Here is a 20,414-nt window from a genome sequence, read left to right as displayed (position 1 = left end):
GTAATCAGGTTAGCAGCAAAGGAACAGGCCTCCCCTCCCCTTTAGATGCCACTGAGAGGGCCCAAGAAAAGGCAAAATGAAGTCTATGCAGCTGAATTAGGGGTGTTGAGATACGGATTAAGCTCACGATCACCTGGGTAGAGAGGACAATTCAACTTCCCGTGGTCACCGTCTTTTCCGCAATACAGTCCCTTCCTAGAGCGACATCAGTATATCAATGACCACTGAAGAGCATTGTTATTCACCGACTGCTGCTACTGCCTCATATTCCCACACAACAGTGAGCACACGTCTGCCTGAACCAGCACAGTGCAGACTGACAGGATAGGGCCAGGATTCCCCATGAGGACAGTATGTGACAAAGGCATTATCAATAGGAAGGCGAGCTGTGAACAGCTGTGTTCAGCTTGGTCGGGGTCACAGGCGCCGTGAAAACATGTTCCAAACACTACAGCAATAGCCCACACTAAGCGCAGGGAACGCGAAGGGCAGCTTCGCACATTCTTGACGTAGCACTGAGGCGTGCCTTAAAAGGAACACACAGAGTGAGCCCCAGCAGCTATGCACGGACTCGCTCGTCCCGCTGAATAGGGGCACATAAAGGAGAAACAGAGGGCCGCGGGCTGCTTGGGGGACGTTTCACCCCTAATGCTGTGAAGCACTCTGCCCATGCTGCTGACCACAGAGGCCTGCATTGTTCAATGGCTTCAATGGCAAGCTGTTCGATTAGACACTGAAAATACCACGCTGGAAAGAATCAAACATAACCAGTGAGCTGATGTGATTCAGACAGGATGCACTGCTGCGGGATGTGTGTAACTTGCACTGCAGTAACCCTTTCAGTGGAAAAATGGACTAGTGTAAACTACCTTTGCAAAACACACAGACAAAAAAAAGTATGAAACCAAAGTTTATTATTTACTTATGTATCTGACACAAATTAACTGCGTTCTTGAGCTAAAACTGCAGTTTAAAATCAGCTTAGCAACAGTCATTGCCGTTAGTTAACAACAGCCTCACTCATTTACATTAAATATAGCAGTGATAGCGCGGAATAATGCAGTATGCATACCTCAACAACAGGCTTGCCAGCATAGCTACTGTACCTAAGCTGATAAAACTGTTTTTATTATTATGCTTATTTATTTTAAAGTAAAACGGATGAAAGATTTCCAGAAGTAGAAAAAAAACCAGCATGAGAAAACAGTGCCAGCGCTGTAATTTTATAAGGTAAACTTTGTTTGACCTCTGAGGTATCGTTAACATATTTCCCTGTCAATTTGACTTTGTGCATGAATGTGAATTTCTAGATCATTACATTACCATGTATGCTAATGCACATAATACTTCACATTCACAATCCAGCTTTTGAAACCACACACACTTATCGCTTCAAATTTATTCCAGCTCCAGGAACGGCTTTGTGTCAATGAGGAAAGCTATATGCGCTCAAGAGGCACAAAGCCCCAACAGTATTGCACTGTTTTGGAAGATATCCACACCATAATAGAAATAACAACCACTATTTTCCTAAATGCATCTTCAATATGGACACATATGTCAAATAAATATGTCTTTGGACTCAGAAAATATAGGCTTGGTGAAAATTGAAAAGAAAATGCTCGCATTAAAATTTTATGAAAAACTTCATAAATCGTCAACTAATCATATCCGTACTCTTTCTTGTCGCTTTATTTAATTCAAAGCTCCTTCTTTGCCTTATAAGGACATGAAATAGGGACATCACTGGCAGCGCTATGCACAGCCACATTTCCCAGCGTCCTGCCTTACTAAATGCTGTCCTTTCTGCTACTAAATTCTGACACATTACTTGTGTGTTTGTTGTGGATAATGATGGGGCTTCAATTCGATATCTTTAAAACTGCTCACTCATCATCTACATTGGTCTTAGCCCAGACAGCAGCTTAATTATAGCACTGTTCCACATACCCTCTAACTTGTTCATTTCACAGACTGTTAATTATCATTGTAATTATTTAATTAAATAGCTTGGCTTTTTTTTTCCTGCAGAGATGATGGTAATTTTTGTGCGACATCTGTAAAGGGGTGAGGGGAACATGCATTTAACTCACCAGTTTGTGCCTCTGCAGAGGCACTCTGCTGATGTCAATGGGGTTCCGCTCTGTTACGTTGCTGAACCTCACCTCTGGGAGAGCCACGGCACACATAACGTGGGCCCATCTGCAGAACAATTAGTGTGATTATTGATGTATACCATTCTGAGGCCACCGCAAGAAATGTTCTTCCTACAGATAACGGATGACAGATAAATGAACAGCCTAAGAGCTGCCCTAGTCTCTGTGTCTGAGGTGTCAACGCAAAGACAAGCATGTTGATTATAACATATGAAAGAGATTTAACCCACATTTCCGAAGGAAGCTTACCAGGCAGAGGATGACTCTGTTGCTTTAAAGCATGAAAACATACTTTACATGGAATAGTTTCAGGTTTGAATCCCATGTGAGCAACTACTGTTGCACATTCAGTAGAAAATATCCATTGATTGGTAACGTGTAAAACCTTGGATAAGAGTATTATCCAAGGTAGCATTACTAATTATTATCATAAACTAATAATAATATTAATAATAATTATGCATTGTATATGCACACCCACTAGAGACACAGGGTTGTAATGTAAAAAGAGACAGCAGTAAAATCCTGTGGTTGCCCTCATGATTATACAGACAGTAGTTGACTCGTGCTCTCATTCCTAGTTCCAGGAGAACAAAGTGATGATGAAACAATGGCGAGATGGTGCTTTACAACAGAAGTGTATCTCTGTATGTTCAGATGCCACCCTGTGAATACCGCATCTTCCCTGCCAGTGTATCAGAAACAGCAGATGCCTGGACCTCAGAATGGGCCATTCAGTTTCCTGTGGGTACCTCAAAAACTGAATAGACAGCAATAGCAACATATGGAGGAGAGCAGCAAAAACAGTCTACAGAGTATTTTAGGCAGATCTCTGAAGATTACATTCCAAGCTTTGTTATGGTTCATAAAAAAAGGGAAGACAACAAAATTATAGCAGATGAGCCATAGATTAAAATCCACCCTCTGAAAGATTAGGGCGATAATTCATTTTCAGAAGTTTAAATTTGTCCACTTATTTGGTAAGCAAGCAAGGAGTGGCAGCCATTCAGCACCGTTCAGGCACTAGGAACGCTTCTAGGGTGTTCCATTTTTCTCCATTAATTCATCATCCGGATGGATCCTTACTTGTTGTCAGTGGTTCGCTTCAGCGCTCCGCCCCTCAGGTTGCACAGACAGCACTCCTGAATAAAAATGAAACGAACAGGTCACATCAAGCTACTCATACTGCAATTTATTTGAGTAAAACACTTGCCCATTATTGGAGTGTCACCGGCTGTGCGTTTGTTTCGCAACAAATCACTGCGCTGTCGCGGGGAGCGCTCGCGGATTACTCTCAGCAGACCGCCTGGTGTTAATGCAGGCACCCAACGGCCATTAAACAGATGCCAATATAAACCTGTCTTAAAGCCTCCTCCTGGTCATTTGTTTGGATTCAGTCTCAGTGGTGTCAGGCAGGGATACTAGAGATGGCTTCATACCATTTCACACGTGAAAGAAGGACTTTATTCTGGACAAACCCTTCCAGCATAATGTGCAGGACTAGTGGAAATCCCATGCCATATTGAACTAATCCCTCTGAAAATTGGCCTATTCCTAGAGACAATTTCCCTGTCCTATGGTACAGTTTTAATGTGTGGCAGTGGAGTCCTGGAGAGTGTGTGAAGATAAAACAACACACAAACAGACTGCTTAAGTCAGCACTGGCAGTTTATTCAAGGCCAAGCTTGAGAACTGTGCTTAGGAGACCAATGAGACAAATTCTCTTGGTAAGGAAATTTGCAAATATACATTTACATAAACTACCTTGGCTAAAAGCAGCCATTTAAGGGTTACTGATTTGAATGTGACATATGATGTGCTTACGGTAACATGTTTTTGAATTACACATGGCTATAAAAGATGTCCGATCTGAAATATCAAGATGTGTAGAATGCCTCTACTGCATTTTCGGTGCAACTAATAACGTGCACATTATATAAAGTACATAAAAAAATGATGCTTTCTTTTTTGGTGAACAATTCATTTTGAAATTTTCTAAAGGCTATTCATTCATTGTCCAAGAACAGAGGTAGTTATTGCTTTTGGTATCACGTTTTACAGCACTGTAATTTCTTCCATTGTACATGTTGCCATGTAACCACCCCAAGGCTTTTCAGATATCTTTATTACTCTTTGAGAATCATAATGGGACAGAATTAAAAGCACAATGAAGAAAAGCCATGCCCAGAGAACCCACTCATAAAGAAGGATCTAAAAAGTCCGGCTATTTCATATTGCTCCCCGACTTTAACATAATTATTGTGCTTTTCTGTTGTTGGACGGATGCACTGTATTTTTAATGGAAGCAGACTGCAAGTATCGATCTTTAAATTGGTAAGCTGAACATCATTAATATTTCTCTCATTGATTATAACCAGCCCTTGGTCAGCCTATGTTAGTCCACCAGTGAAGCGCTGTGCTTCAAACACAGCTAGATGAGTTTGTGGAGGCAGGGAATGTTTTAATTGTAACATTTTAACACTGTATGACACATCACCACCCAATGGACAAAAAGATTCAGCATGCTATGTTTCTTTTTTTCTTTTCTTTCTTCTTCTTCTGAGTGGTTCTTAGAAGGGTCCCTCCACTGTGTCTATGTCTCAGTCCTGACAGACTACAAGGGATTTCAAACAAGACAAGACCCTGCCTCAGGCACTAGTCAAAGCTAATTAAAAAGTACAATCGAAACAAAGCAATAAAATAATAACACAGCATTTTAATTTGAAATATTTTGCTAGTAAAAAAAAAAAAGTCTGATGCATATTAATATGTGCCCCCTGCCTCCATGAAATATCTAAGACATGATCTCTACATCTTCTGAATAACAGCTCACTTCATTTGAATAAAAAAAAAGTAATTCATGATTTTATTCAGGTTTTTTTCTAATTGTTAATACCGCCTGAAGGCACTTTGCTTGTTGTATCTCTAATTTACGTACATGAATAAAATTACATTTTTTTTTTCCCTGGGAAGTCAGGTGTAACCGGTTTCATTCCATCAGCAACCTTGTTTTTTCAATGATGAATTCAACAGGAAATTAACTACTTGTGGTTCGAAAAGGACAGAGCATACACATAAGTAGTTTATATGACGACCGTAATGATGACCATAATGAACATTTTATTCTAGACAGGATTTTTCAATATAAATGGAAGTGTTTGATATCACATTTAAAATCTGTTTATTCCAATAATGAAACTACTATAGAGTTTGGCTTGAAAGTGCTTGGAGTTTTCAGAAAAAAAGAAACACTCTACAATCCAGACACAGGTATACGGTCTAAGTGTCATTGTGTCATCCACATGTCATTTCTAATGGCATTTGTAGAGTGATTCCTTATGGAGGCACTCAAAGGTCGATCTGAAACTGACAATTCAGTCTTATGAATAGTACATGTTTCCGGGCATCTGATTTGCTTTGTCCCTTGACGTCAGCTCTCTGGGGCATGCCCTACCGGATCCTCTACAATAGAGTTTGAGAGCATCTGATCCAACGTTTATTGCAGTTTGACATTCTCAACTATCCATCTCCAAACCCATGTCATTCAGTCTTTAATCAAGCAAGTCATTTGTGCCATTTGGCAATGTCCCCTAAGGTCTTTGAATTATTTAGGTGCTTGCTTTATATGGCTTCTTAGTCTAAAGTCTTTGTTACTGAGTAAGGTATAGATAACGCATTAGACTGGCTGGATTGGGGCTTGTCAAAATCAGGGCCCATACTCATCAAGCCTCTCAGAACAAGAAATAGGTCCTCAACTGCTCAGAAATTCTCAGTGTGATGCCAATTTGATCCAACTCTCACTGCTAAAAGTAAAAGTAAATGCTATTTATCAAAACTCTTTAAGCTTAAAAGTGAACACTTGCAGGCACACAGCTCAAGTACAACACCTAGCTACTAATCAAACATTTACGTTGCATTTCATAATTTACAGCAATACATGGCAGAGTACGAAACCCATAAACAAAATATTTCACACATGAATGATGTTATCTATAGGGCATGGTGCTTTGGAGACAGTAATTGGGCAGTTGGAAAAGGGTGTTTCACGTTTTCCACATATATATCTAGTGAGCTGAGTGCAGGAGTGGGAAGTCTCATTTCACCTCAGCCTACTCTGAGTTAAGACTTTTTTTATTCTTAAAAGTACGTTTAGAAGGACTGCATTGAGCAATTCTCAGACAGGATGATTATAGGTCAGGTTTTCAGACCTCCTTTCCATACCATCAAACAAAGGAAAACTGGACTTACAGATGTCAGGTCACCGCTCACACAGCGGTCGCATGACCAGTTGCCATGGACATCCTGTACAGAGACACCGTAACAACCTACAGATGTCAAACAAAAGAAACAATCAGGACATACAGAATTCACTTACTTTCCTTGATGTTTACTTACCAGGTGCATTCTAAATTAAGGTCATAAAGTTGTTTTGCTGAATGGTAGAATTGGTTTGGCAGAATAATGAATGAGTCCACAGCCATTGTACATATACTCTGATATATGTCTTTAAAATTCTGGTCCCCCACAAAATCAACAAATAATGATAGGACCACATCTCTGGAATCAACCTGTTTCTCCTTTATATTTCCCCTAAGAACAGTTACATTATTCCAAAAGCTCTTTCTGAATATTTCCACCAAGATCAAATAAATAACACTGTACTCAATGATCGCTATAACTGTGAAGGAATATAGGAATAGTAGTGTGTCACAATTAAATTATAAATAAATTGTAAGGCCTTCAAACGGCACGCATTTGTAATAGATTTTTCCAGCATTTCAGGATCCTTTCCTAATTTCAGTATATGTAAATTAATTTACATAGAAACATAATTAAATCTTAACCTGAAGTATCATTCCAAGTTTCTAGACCAATACTTTGTCAATCTGCACTAAGCACATTATCAATACTGTGTGAAAATTGCAGGAAAGCTCTGTTTATCAGTAGTCATTTAATAAACTCTAGCAATTGTCTGTATATCTGGTTACTGCCAAATGAAACGTCTACACACCACAATAATGTATTCCGCAGTTAATAAACCATTCTGCATCCAGTTATATGAACTTAATGACTCATACAAAATTTACTATGCATGACATCTAACAGAATATTGTGGAAAAAACAAACAAACATTGGACCACAACAGCACTTAATTCCCATGAAGTATGTATGAACTAATGTCAGATATCAACAAAATGCAAAACACTTTCACCATAGAAACGGTAATTAAAGGATATGCTTATGCCTTCTAGAAACCATTATCTGTAACAGTAACTGACAAAGTGGGATGAAAAATTAATCTGAGCAATATGGTTCAGAACTGGCAAGCATTCAAGTGGTTGAAAAGATGGAACTGTGTATATTTTGGGAAATCTGTTGCTAACGGAGGAAAGAATATTTTTCTAGCTAGTAATGCTGGGGTATTACACTTTAGTGAACCTGAAAGGGGTACGTCATGGTGTTTCATAAGAAAATAAATATTTCAGTGACCACTTTACTTCAGTGGCACTGGAGTCAGATGTGACTTATGCATGATACATTAAGTTTATGTCACATGCTATGCACGTCTAATATTGCCAGTACATGTCAGGTTAGCATGATTTTTAAATACCGTAGCCAACAGCTTACTTTAACCATTAAATGCTCATACATGAATAAACAATATAAATGAAATTATTTCAAAACACATTACTTCAAATACTTGCAATCATTGTGTCCTTGACTGCCTTTCCTCATCTAAAAATAGCCCATCAGTAACTAAAGCATTTGCATGCTTAAAAAAAAAAAAAAAAGAACAAAATAAAATGCGTTTTAAAAGGAGCAGTGAAATGAAACGAATCGTGACAATACTGTAAATGTATAATGAGAGTGAATAATTTGACCCCTTAATCATCAAGGCAGGGAGGTAGGTCAGGTGGGCCACAGTTACGACTGTTATTAACACAATAAGCAGAAGCTGAACAGATGCAGCATTTTGTTACTGCCACATTCCAAAGACAGGTCACAAACCTACTAATCATGTCGACAGTAAACAATGACATAGAGGGTAGATAATAATGTTAAATAATTCCATCTACATAGTGTTAAAAGTCTATGAGAAAATAACAATGAAATCCTCCTATTCAGAATAATCAGAGCGGTGCTATACTTCATTCTGTGTCTGGTCAAAAATTAAAGATATCTCAAGAGGGAGAAGACTGTTACAGCCCACTTCTGTCAGAGTACTGACCATTTGTGTCTTTTTTGGCAACTGAATCTTTCAGCTGTTTGTAATTTAACAGCACTGGTATACTGGGCCTGTCTGCCCCACCCATAGGTTAACCACAGTGATGCATGGATTGTAACTCACTGCTGACCATTAGACTGCGCTGACCGCGGGGACACTGCCTGTATACCAGTCACCAGCAAAAGGCCTCAGATTTTTCTTTCACTTAACTGAGGTAATGTGTAACGGTGATTCATCTCCATAAACCATTCTGAAAAATGCATTTTTTCTCATAAGTTCCCAAGACAAATGGGTTTAATTTCAAGGTTGGCAACCAGATCAAGCCCCCAGCCTATAGGACGAAATGGAAGAGCTCCCCACAAGCTTGTCAAACCAAAATGCTTCCCTTTTGTAAACAAGCCCTGTTGTTAATTAGAACACCAACCATATGGGGCCACTGTATACTATTTCATAAAGTTCAAATAACAGACTTAGAGCTGGGAGCTGGAAAATCAGACAAAATTTATGTTCTATAAGCAATGTCGCAAATTGCTGGTTTCCGTGAAGTCATTTTAAATCCTATTGAACCCGTTCACCCGCTAAACAGAGCCCCGAGATGAACTGATCCAGAGGAATGCTGGGAAAGTGGTTCCAGTGTGGTATTGGCGATCAATTTCGTAGAAGAAGTGTGCAGTTTGTGTAGAAGATTCACCCAAGGGAGAGGCGGTTTAGGCAAAAACACGAAACCGCTAAATGATTTCGGCACTCATACACAATGCAGCCTCCCCAGCCAACGGCTGAGTCGTGTGGTTTCTGCTACGAAAGCACCAGGATCTCCATCCAGAGCCTCCACACACTACACTTGAATAAAGCGCCCTTGTTTGCGCTGATAAAATCAAATGAAGAGCGCAGAAGAAAACACAAGCTCATTAAAATTCAAAAGCGGTCTTTCTTTTTGGTATAAACGTGTTGACATAATTGTAACCATATTTCCCTGCCATAAACTTTTTCAGAAAAAACACAGAAACAGGAAACCCAAGTAACACTCTAGTAATAGGTCTAGGTTATTCCTGTTGCTGTGTGTTCTGTTGTTTTTGGTTTCTGGCTGTACTGAAGAGGGTGAAGTAAAAAGAAGGTCGGTTGAAGTGAATGGTCCCTGTTTGTTTGTGTCGCATAATGGTAAGGAGCAGGACTTGTAACCATAAGGTTGCTGGTTCGATTTCCCATTGGGGCACTGCTGTTGTATCCTTGGGCAAGGCACTTAACCCACAATTGCCTCAGCTGTATAAATGGCTAACATGTTAAAAAATGTAAATGTAAGTCACTGTGGATAAGAGCATCTGCTAAATGCCACTCTTGTGATGTAATGTAATGTACTTACTTGCATGCACCTGCACACAGCAGCCCTTGCAGGAGATGAGGGGGCTGGAGCCGTCCTCCTCCAGCAGCGCGTTGGGGGGGCAGGACTCAGTGCTCCCCTCCCTGTAGGTGAAGCAGATCTCTGGGATCAGGGGCTTGGACTTGAGTTTGCTCAGCGCCTCCGCTGACCCCGGGGCCGGCTCCAGCAGCACTCTGCTCTCCTCAGCCTTGTCCTCAGGCTGCGAGGGCAAAAGGGAGAGCATTTATGGATCTCAGGCCATTAAGCACAATCTCAGCCGGCTCTGCTGGCACTGCATTCGGTGACCTTCTGCACAGACTGTTTGGAACCACCGTGAGACCAACTACGACACGAGAGAAAAGCTGTTTTCCCTGTGCTGAAACACACACGTAATTAGCTGCTGACATCCTACTGTTTCTAAAACACTCATGTTTAACTTTTTGTGGCCGTGTGCTTCTCTGCCAAAGGACTGGGCTGCCCAGATTTTTTTTTCCTGGCAAAATGCTAGAAGTAGATGGTACAAAAATATCTACACAAATTCTTTAGGCAAATATAAATGATGGCTTTGTGTCTTTCGAAAAAGTCTTTCCACCCCAGTGTATTGAAAATACAGGGTTTGCACCGTTCTGTCTACCTGATAGTAAGGCATGAAGAGGGTGCAGACCGCACAGAGGGGCCTGCTCCTGGCAGCGGCAGCGTTGTACTCCCTCTCTGCTAGGAAGTTGGACTTCTTGTTGTGCCAGAGGTGAACGAGAGGTTTGGCCCACGGTTCCGCCTCCTGCACCTCCTCCTCTGTCAAGGAAACATCTGGGAGTTCTGGAGAAGAAGCCTGAGTATTAAACCCCGGTCTTGGGAGAAGTACAAAGGATTAGAAGTCGCTGGAATGGCACTGCCACTGAACACAACGGCTTTCTCATCCACCAGGGAGGAAACAAACTGTGGCTGTACCATCCTGCTAAAAGGGGGGCAACCGTGGCTGTCCCATTAAAATACAATTTTCCCCAGCTCCATGTTGTCATTTTACAAAAACACAAAGGACATGCATGTTACGAATTAATCCACGGTCGGTCTACAACCCAAAAATACAAAGGACATAATGCATGTTATGCATCCATGGTTCGTCTATAACCCAGCTGTTGTCTCAATACAGATTCTGTAATATGTGTAGAAGCCCTTTGTTCTTCACAGGAATGTAAAATACATCACACACACATAAATAATTAGACGGTTTTCCCTGCATGCGCCTGGTGTTATTTCAGCTGTCAGCACTGATATTAGAAGACCTCCCCGGTAACCGAATATTTTGGTGCATGACACACTTGATCTCAACTGCCATTACTTTCAACGGGCAACATTTTATGCTACAAAGATGATCTTTAATCCCCGGGTTACAGGGAGCCAGCAGTCCCCGGGTTACAAAGAACACTGACAATCTGGAGGCAGAGCAGACATCCGGCAAGAACGACAACACATGGCATGAGGAACAAGAAAGACAACACTGTTTGACACAGATAAATTCTGCTTATTCAGTACAACGGGAAGTCTCCAGCACAAAAATAATAGGGCCATTTGCTGCGTGGAAAGATGCCAGCTCCTGCTTCCATGCAGAGCAGATGTGAAGCCGGAGACACGTTCGGAGCACAAATTTATTTGTGCCAATCTCAACAATGTTTCCTCTGAAGCTCTGGGTCATATTGAGCTGGTGCTTTTCAATAGTTTGTGTACGGCTCCCCCCTCTCCCTCCTTTCCCCCAGAAAGCAGGCAACACACAGCAGCATCTGTTATGTCTTTCAGGTGCTTGCGCATTATCTCAGTATTGGGAGACATTATGCACTATAACATCATAGCAAAGCATAAAAGATTAGCCATTCCAGGCTGCAAGAACAGATCCCTGATTCAGAAAACAGGGCAGAAATACCTGCTGTTAGCTACAGGGGAAATTATTTTGAATAATCCAGCCATTGAGTCATTCATGGATGTTTTTCTTCTTACCACAAAATGGATGAAATTACCTGCTATACTTCGTTTTATGGCAAAACACAGAAGGAAAAGTGGGTGGGGAAAAGTCTTCTCTGTAACTAAAGCTTTAGCTTCAGTATAGTTGGAAGGGGCTTGGGCACTAATCAAAGCCACATTTTGAATGTTCATGTGTAATGAATCATAATATCTTAGTCATCAGTGAATCAAGATATCATGAATATAATATCTTCACCTGTGTGTAAGTCCATGGTTTATTCATTGCCCACTCCTTGCCCAGTCATCTCTTTACAGAAGCCAGGGTTTCATTCATTATGGCCTTTTCAGGCATAATGGTTTGGGTCTTATTTTGTTTGGTGGTTATTTCGGAGAAGATGGCATTTTATACACGCATTAAAATGTGTTATTCTGCGTTTTCAGTTACATTCCTGTCCAACAATAGCCAAATGTAACATTCTTCTAAAAGTAATTCATCTAATTAAGAAATGCATAAAGAGAATTAACTGTGGGAAAATCTTGAAAAATATCAAGTTCTAGCGCTGGAGGCACATGCTATTATTCCAGCAATGAAACCTGATCAGGTAGCCTAACATCATGAAGCCATACAAACGCTGCTGATGTAGAGGTTCTGTGTGAAAAGAGAGCGAGAAACAAGCTGGGACAGAGTCTGAGAAATTACACGGAGCGGCCTCACTTCCCGCCGAGCAGCAGGGGTGGATAATGTAATGATGGGTCAGGCAGAAGGACTGGGGTAAAGAGCAGGATAGGTTGGGGATTGCTGGAGAGTGTCCTAGCGTCTGGCAGTGTGTTGGTCACACAGCACTGGCTCTAGGGGATGATGCAGGACAGTGTGAATGGTGTTTGTCTGTGCCTTCCAGCTGGCCCCGGCGGGCTGCACGGTCACTGTGGCACGCACTGCTGAGAACGCCCAGTACCCTTACACAAGAGTGCTCCACAGAGCCAATGGCAAGCGGGCTTCTGTGCGCTGGGACTACAGTCAGCTTGGGTGCTGTTTCAGTGAATGACATCGGTTCAAGAAATATTTTTCCTGCAGATAAAATTATAGTAAAGTTCACGTGTTTGAACATTCTTTAGAAATCAGAAGGAAAAAAAAAATGAACAGAAGGTGATTGGGAAATGATGACACTGTTTTTTAGCTCCATTTTCTCCTTGATTAAATCACAGCAAGACAAATGTCATGTATAAGCTTGTACGACGTGACCATTTTATTTCCGTTCTTTGATTAATTTCAGTAATTATACCTCTTTCAGTATTTGCTGTCTTAATGAGCATAGTATTCACTGGTATGTCTTCCCTAAAGCAAAATTAGAAGGAAAAAAATATGCTTCATGCTTTTTCACCACATGTAAGAAAGAGCTATGAATTGAGTTTTCAAGCACTTTCCAATCAGTGTTCAAATATCAGCCATTCAAATTAATGTCATGATACTATGCATACAACAGGACAGTAGGGTGGTGTTATGGCCAGGAGCAGGGCTTATGACCAAAAGTTGTACCAAGCTGTTGTACCTTTGGGCAAGATACTTAACCCAGAATTGCCTCAGTAAATATCCAGCGGTATAAACGGACATGTAAAAAATGTAACCTATGTAAGTCGCTCTGGATAAGAGCATCTGCTAAATGACAATAATGTGATGTAACCACAGATACTGCATGCTGTCACTGTTTTGCTATGTCAAGCAGTTGGGCCTGGTAGAGCTCATGTAAACGTCACATTCCAAGTTTATTGTATTATTTTTAGCATTTTTATTAGTCGTATGTAATGAAAATCAAACAGGGGACAATAAGAAAGTAACCAGCCCATAGGAGACATATATTTATAACTGCAACATGAAGGTTAACAATTTAAAGCTGTAATATGACAGGCAAAAAGGAGCTCAATCACATTTGGTTGCAGAAAGTGTACTCAGAAGAATGAACAGGGTAAATTGCATTGCTTGGGGGACATTTACCATGTGTCTGATTCTCTCACTGATCAGAGAACAGTGGGCTCATTATCTACGCGGCTTTCACCCAAGCTTACTCACACTACTGCATCGCAACAGAAGTCTTTGAAGTCTTTTCTGCTTGTCACATCCACAGTCTCCCAATGAACTGTGCCAATGGCTTGCTGAACCCCCCCTCTCCCCCACCCCAGAGATTTCAAGTACATAGCAAAGCATCATCTCTGTCTTGGCAAACACGTCCACACGTCTTCTTACATACTTGCAACGTGTATCTTGTACTGAAGATATTATAACAAAACTACTGCACTGGCTTTTACTGCAAAAATGTGCGAATGCCAATGAAAAAATATCGAGATGTTAGAATGCTCTGCTTTGATCTGTCACACAATTATTTATTGACTCCCCCCCATGAAAGCCCTATATCAGCTTGCATAGCACATGATCCATACTAACTGCATTACTACGTCGACAGTCATAATCCATCCTCCTCGTTGGAAACCAAAGAGGTCAGTTATGTATCCAGGCAGCTCTCATCCTGAGTTAGCTGGACACAGTAACCTATAAATCTCTGTCATCGGTGTCCTCCAAAGGCCCAAATAAAACACAGTTAATGTCTCTTTGTGGCGGGGGAGTGGGCAGGGCACGTGGGCCAACAACCAGCTCCTGCCCACAGAACATATATCCAGCACGGCTCGACGGTTCAGTGCACCGCGCGGGAGACATGTAGCACTGATCCCCGGGAAACACCTACTTTCAATCTCACAATCGGTGTTTCCTATTGTCTCATTACAAACGACTGCACTTAAGAATGAAGAACACAGCCATGGGCTCGCCAGGAGAAGTATCCTTCCACGGTGGCAGTGGCCAGAGCATATGGTGCTCCATCTTATCTCCCTCTGTTTCGCTCTGCAGAGAACAACAAGCTGGCTGCAGCTCTTAATCTAAGTTTGCCTACCCAGAATATCCTACGGTATGTCAACACCTGGCAATTATCCCACTGTATGGCCTCCAGCCCAAAGCTCAAAATACGCCAGGGATGAATGACAGAAAAACAGTGTGCAAAAATTTAGCGTCACCCCAGTTACTGTAAACAGAGTAGAAACACAACCCATGAATGACAGGAGATGGCATGCAACGGTTTCCCTCACGGAGCAAAATTCTAACAGAGTCTAATTTTCATGGCAAGCTGAACTGTACAATGACTGTATGACTGCATGATATTATGACTCATACTCGTATTATTAATAACTGTGGTTTTATAAGCCCATATACTGAGCATGACCCTAGTCATGCTGCTGTACAAGTGAAACTATTGTATCGTAAACAGTATGGTAAGAGCAGGCACTGGTAAGTTTAGCTTCTCCCCAAGTGAGAAGCACGCACCTCTTCTGCTTATTCACAGGGATCAGTTCTAAGCTCTGAAGAGATGCACTTATTTTTCTGTTCTAAGGACGTACTGGTAGTAGACCCTGATCAGGAGATTAACTGATATTATATGGATGTATCAATCTACACAGTACCTGCTTTAAACTAATGCTTCCATTATTGATGAAAGTCCCAAGTCTCACTGTGGTCAAAGGATATCATGCATACAGGTTTCTCTTCTGGAACATTTTCACTGCTTCCAGATGTTCACAAACAACCTCCAAGAACAAGATCGCTAGGCAACAACATTGGCAACCAACTATGTTACGGTTTAGACAGTCTCCACAGCAAACTTGGAGCTGCATGTTCCGTTTGAGGTTGCCATCCCCTGCAATCTGAATAAGTGAGTAAAGTCAGGTATCCTTGTGGCCAGTGGCCCAAGCAGGCTCCGGGACACATGACTTGGATCTGCACCGAGTCACAAAACAACGAAATAACTCTTTGCTAGGCTCATTACTCCTTCACAGCTTGCCAAGCGCTGACCCTTTTCTGTCCTCGTCCCCCAACAGGTCACCGTGTCACAGGCAGCAAGACACACGCTGGGCCGCCACTTGACCTGACACTCAGATGAAAAAACATTAGAAGGGCGAAGGCAGGGCCCTAGCATTCTTTATGCTGCCAAGCCTGGGAACAGATATATTAATGGACGACCTTTTTCTCTTTTCTTTTTTTTAACGTGCTCTATTTCTGGGAGGCTTTGACCTTTGTGAGGTTAAAGAATGGTCCTGGAGCGGGGGGAGATTCCGACAAATTTAGTGCGACACACAGTTCACTTTACAACCCCCCTGTGTGTGATCTCAGACCTGTCTTTTAGGCATGAGTGTTGCTTAAACATGAGAAGAGTTATTGGACGGGGCAGACAGCGACCGTAGGGCTGCACTGAGGGGCGTTACTTAAAGATGAAAAGTGCAGGCTGACCCAACAGGCCATCATTTTTCAAGGCAAGTAAATAAATAAATAAATGGACCCCCAAGGCCAGCTATATTATGTTCCACTTAGACTTTAACACATCTACAGCATTCCTCTGCATCCCCCACCACCAACGTTGTTTGTGAGTATGCACACAGTGAGGTGTTCCTTTGAATGGGATCACTTCACCAACAAGACCGACACGTCTACCTACATCACGTAGTCACCCTCAAAATGTCATCAGGAATACAGACAAATATTTATTTATAAATATCAAAGACATTGCCTTTAAAAGGAAAAATGTTGTGCGCATGCCTCTGTGTGTATGTGTATTAAAGGGGTCTCCTCTCACACACATAGGCTGTGCCTTTCACTTCTGATTTTTTCTCCTCAAGTGTACAGCGCACACACATTAATAACCATTATATTATAGGTAACAGCACTCTTCAAAACAAGCCCATTTGCACAAATTCAGTTATGCTGCCTTGTTTTTCTTGCCCTTTTATAGGTAATATTTTTTGTGCTCCTTTCCTCTGCTCACGATTAAATATTATATATTTCAGTCTGTCACCATGGAGAAATGACAGCACCAAAATGAGCCAAGGACAGATTTGAAAACAAATGACCACATAAATACTGGTATTCCACCAAGTAGTAGTGCTCACACTCCTTAACCTACTGAACCCCTTCAACTTCCCAAGTGAGAGCAGAGAAACCCACTCCTACCCTGATCAATAGGGAGACAGAAGCTATCCTGAGGCATATGTGCATATAGTACATTCGATGGGCATAAAACAAGCCACATTAATGATCCACTCTTTGAAGACTCAAAACCGCCTTTGCATAGTTAGTCTCTAAAGAACATAACTTTAAAATTTCACCCCTTTCTGTATTTCACAATCTTGCAGAAAGTAGTACTTTTAATGCCCCGCATGTACATAAAATTCAAATCCATGGTAATTATACTACTTTCTACTGCTCTGGGGTCTAGTAAGGCTGAAACTAAGAGACTGTAAAACAGAAACAAGATTAAACAGCCTTTGTACACTTTGCCTAGGACTGTCTTTTGTGACTTGTGGCAGTTCAAGCAATTCAGTGTTTTCCTAATGAACTGTCTATAGGATCTCAAAGCATATTTCCGCACATAGTGCGACACTGATACTGTACAAATGAGGAAAAATATGCGGTTATACCACCATCTCATTACAGATCTGAGTATGAGATTGGCAAAACTGTAGGGAAATGTAAGGTCATATGTGGAAAGTATACCAGGAAGAACAGAGATTAAGCTGTTAAAACGTAGGGACATGTTTTAAAATTGATTTAAGACCCAGCAAGTTCAGCTGACTAGCAGTAATAACCCTGGAACAGCTAACTGCCAAACTCTTTCTCAAGCTCAGTGCAGGAACTGAGCCAAAGGCTATGTGCCTGAGTGCTTCAAAGCATCCTTAAAACTGGGTGCAGCCCTCTGCATGAGCAAATATATGCTCACAACGCATGAATGACTCTGTCTGACATGCATCACCATCCGAGGGCGACACAATGCATATTTAACTTCTGCAGAGACCAGCCAGAGACGCACGGCAGAGGAAGTATTTTAGTCGACAGCGTCATACATTTAAATCAAATGTAATTTTCAGCCCAGGGATTGTCATTTCTGATAGTGGCTGGTCAGTGCGTACTTGGTAATGGTAATGGTTGAAATGTGTCTGGAAAAAGTGAGATGGAACTGACTCGTTCACCTTGCCTGTGTTCCACATCTATCTTGATTACGCAAATGAATGAAGGCACGGTGATCTGTGAAGCCGAAATGCCCCCCTGCCGAAGACGCGCGAGCGCTGGCGTCATAGAGACTCACCCTCATCGCTGGCAGCCTGCTGTTTGACCGCGCTGGGCACGGCCCTGGCGGTGGGCTTCCTCAGCGGGTGACGCCAGCTCTTGGTGGTCTTCTTCTTGCCCACATGGTTTTCCATCTGATTGGGACGCTGCAGGGGGGAGAGAGGAGTCAAGGTAACATATGAATTTAACCCAGGTCTCCTTCCAAACAATTCACAGTCACATCCCAGATTCCTTTATCTCAGCTTGCTTCTATGGGCTCTACTGCAAGTAGAGAGCACACAGTTTCAGTGTATTTCACAGATACAAAATACAGTTTGAGTGAACCATTGGGTAATGAGGTTATTGAAACGTGAGAGAATGAGAGTGGCCCCTTACAGTGCATATCTCCCCTGGCTCCAGGTCAGCTTCTCCACACTCCAGGTCACTAAGGTCTTTCGGCTCTGTGGACAAGCTGCTGGTCTCCTCCAGCCTGGCCATGCTAAGCTCAGCGTGCGACTCCCCGTCCTGAGGAGAGCAGGTCCTCTTTCGGCCCTGGGGCACCTCTGACTCCCGGGCCCCGAGGCCACGGGAAGTCAGCTCCCTGCAGAGAGTCAGGGCCTCTGCAGCCTCCATCTCGATCCTGTGCCGGTCCGGATCACCGCACACGTCCCCAGTCACACTGGGCCCCAGCTCAGCCCACGTATGCGCTTCCTCTGATGCACCTGGGTCACGTGACTTCACATCGTTCAGGGTCTCCACGCCCGTCCACATTGTGTTGGTGGGTGAGTTAAGGCTGTAGTAACTTACAGACTTGTCTTCGGTTAGTACTACAGGCATTTCTGGATTTACATTCTCAATTACAACAGCAGGGCTTTGCGAATTCAGGTGGTCCCAGATCCCTGAGGTGAGGGGCTTGATGTCCACACCGAGGCTCTCTGAACCGAGGACTCTCTCATTTTCACCACACATCGCCATGTGTCCACCTTCTACAGCTACAGCAGTGACTGGCTGGGAATGAGAATCCCCTTCTGTTGCAGGCTGAGAGACATTTTTAGTATTTACCCCCTCTTCCAAAGGCTTGACCTTATCATTATCATTTGGAGTGCTGGACAAGACACTGAGAGGGGCAGTGAGGAATTGTGTGCTTTCCTGTAGTGCTGGACTCAGTGTGCCTGCAGCTGTGCATGTTGCTGCATTTAAGGTGCTTTCTTTGCATGGATGCTGTGGGTCAAAACTGTGTGGCAAAGGTGCAGGATTTAAAGCATTAAGAGGCTGACGCTGAGTTGCAGTAGGAATCAGAGTAGTAGGAGGTGTCGGCTGAAGGTTTGCTTGGGGACACAAGACAGGTAGTGTGGTTTGAACATCGTCAGGGAACAGGGAAGGCACAGCACCACTTTCTTCGGAAGGCAGATCGTGGGTAGCACCATGAGGTACAGCAGCTTCGGACTCTGTCTCCGCTGGGGAGAAGGACGCCTCCCTGTGGAGGATGGGCGCCGAGGGGTCCTCCTCAGGGCTGACCCCGGGACAGCAGGGCACGCCCTCCACGCCAACCGCCAGCGTGAGAGAGGGCATCTCCTGGGAGAGCACGGGAGGGAGAGACCGGTCCTCGTCTATGAGCTCCGGAGTCAGAGAGGGCATCTCGCGCCCCCCCACCTGTCTGGTCACCTGCGGGTCTAGATTCGGGGCTGCGGGGCACAGACCAGGCCCATACCTGTGCAGAAGGGGAGGGCAGGAGTGTTCCGGTGATCCGGCGGAAAGCGAGAGGTCCTGAGGAATGCCATCACATCCGTCCAGCAGAGGACTGCAACACCGCTCACCGTTAAGAGCCACCTGTGAAGAGCTAACTCTGACTCCCAAAGAGTAAAGCTGTTCTCCTACACTGTCCGTTCGGTTTGGGCTACACCCGACAGACCCATGCATGTGACTGCTATCACCAAATTCAGGCACCTGAGCAATGCCCTCTGCCAACGGCAGGAGGGACGCAACGACAGCTACGTCACTGTGTGACTTTGTGCTTTGACCGTCCCCTGCTGAGCAGGGTGGCTTGGCGTTTTGGGAAATGGTGTAAACGTTAAGCTCTCCATCCAGAAGGGCTTCATCAGTGGACATGGACTCCGGTTCTCCTGGAGCTGCGGTCACCGGACCTCCAGCACGGTCCGGGGACCTGCGCTGGTGATCTGCACCTGCGAGAGGAGCCGGCAGCTCGTCCCCCTCCTCCTGCTTCGCCGCTTCAGGAAGGAGGAGGTTGCGATCTTGCGCAGGGAGCCGCTCACCAGGGTCAGCCGACCCCGCCGCGCTGCCTGTCTCCATCGTACTCACGGCGCACATCTTCCTGCTTGCCTCTATCTGGCTATTCCCTGAGTGACAAAACAAGTTAGATGAGCAATAAATCAAACCCTGGCTGCCCAATTTGGTTTCCTAATATAATTAATAAGTGCTAAAAGCATTTAACAGGCGATAATTTGCTGATGCAATTTTGAGGAGACTATAAAAGGTGCATGCTTGAAAACACTGTAAATGTTTGAATATAATGTAATATAATACATAAAGGCTTATTTTAAAGCATATGGAAATGATCTC

The 20,414-nt window shown here is 43.2% G+C and overlaps 1 protein-coding gene across 3 annotated transcripts in view; it reads right to left on the bottom strand.

Annotated features, from left to right (window-relative positions):
• LOC118793160 (lysine-specific demethylase 4C-like) overlaps window positions 1-20,414 on the bottom strand; it is a 123,097-nt gene that overhangs the window by 34,152 nt on the left and 68,531 nt on the right. For all 3 annotated transcript variants that reach the window (XM_036551197.1, XM_036551198.1, XM_036551199.1), the window contains 7 exons: window positions 18,231-20,191; window positions 17,875-18,001; window positions 10,374-10,555; window positions 9,743-9,959; window positions 6,405-6,481; window positions 3,243-3,298; window positions 2,094-2,202 (listed from right to left, as the gene is read on the bottom strand). In XM_036551197.1, coding sequence (XP_036407090.1) covers window positions 2,094-2,202; window positions 3,243-3,298; window positions 6,405-6,481; window positions 9,743-9,959; window positions 10,374-10,555; window positions 17,875-18,001; window positions 18,231-20,191 — 2,729 coding nt within the window. The remainder of the gene's footprint in view (window positions 1-2,093; window positions 2,203-3,242; window positions 3,299-6,404; window positions 6,482-9,742; window positions 9,960-10,373; window positions 10,556-17,874; window positions 18,002-18,230; window positions 20,192-20,414) is intronic.

Source organism: Megalops cyprinoides, chromosome 18, assembly GCF_013368585.1.
Source record: "Megalops cyprinoides isolate fMegCyp1 chromosome 18, fMegCyp1.pri, whole genome shotgun sequence".
NCBI lineage: Eukaryota > Metazoa > Chordata > Actinopteri > Elopiformes > Megalopidae > Megalops > Megalops cyprinoides.
The sequence above is the reverse complement of the archived record's forward strand: the minus strand, read 5'-3'. Positions and strand labels throughout refer to the sequence as shown.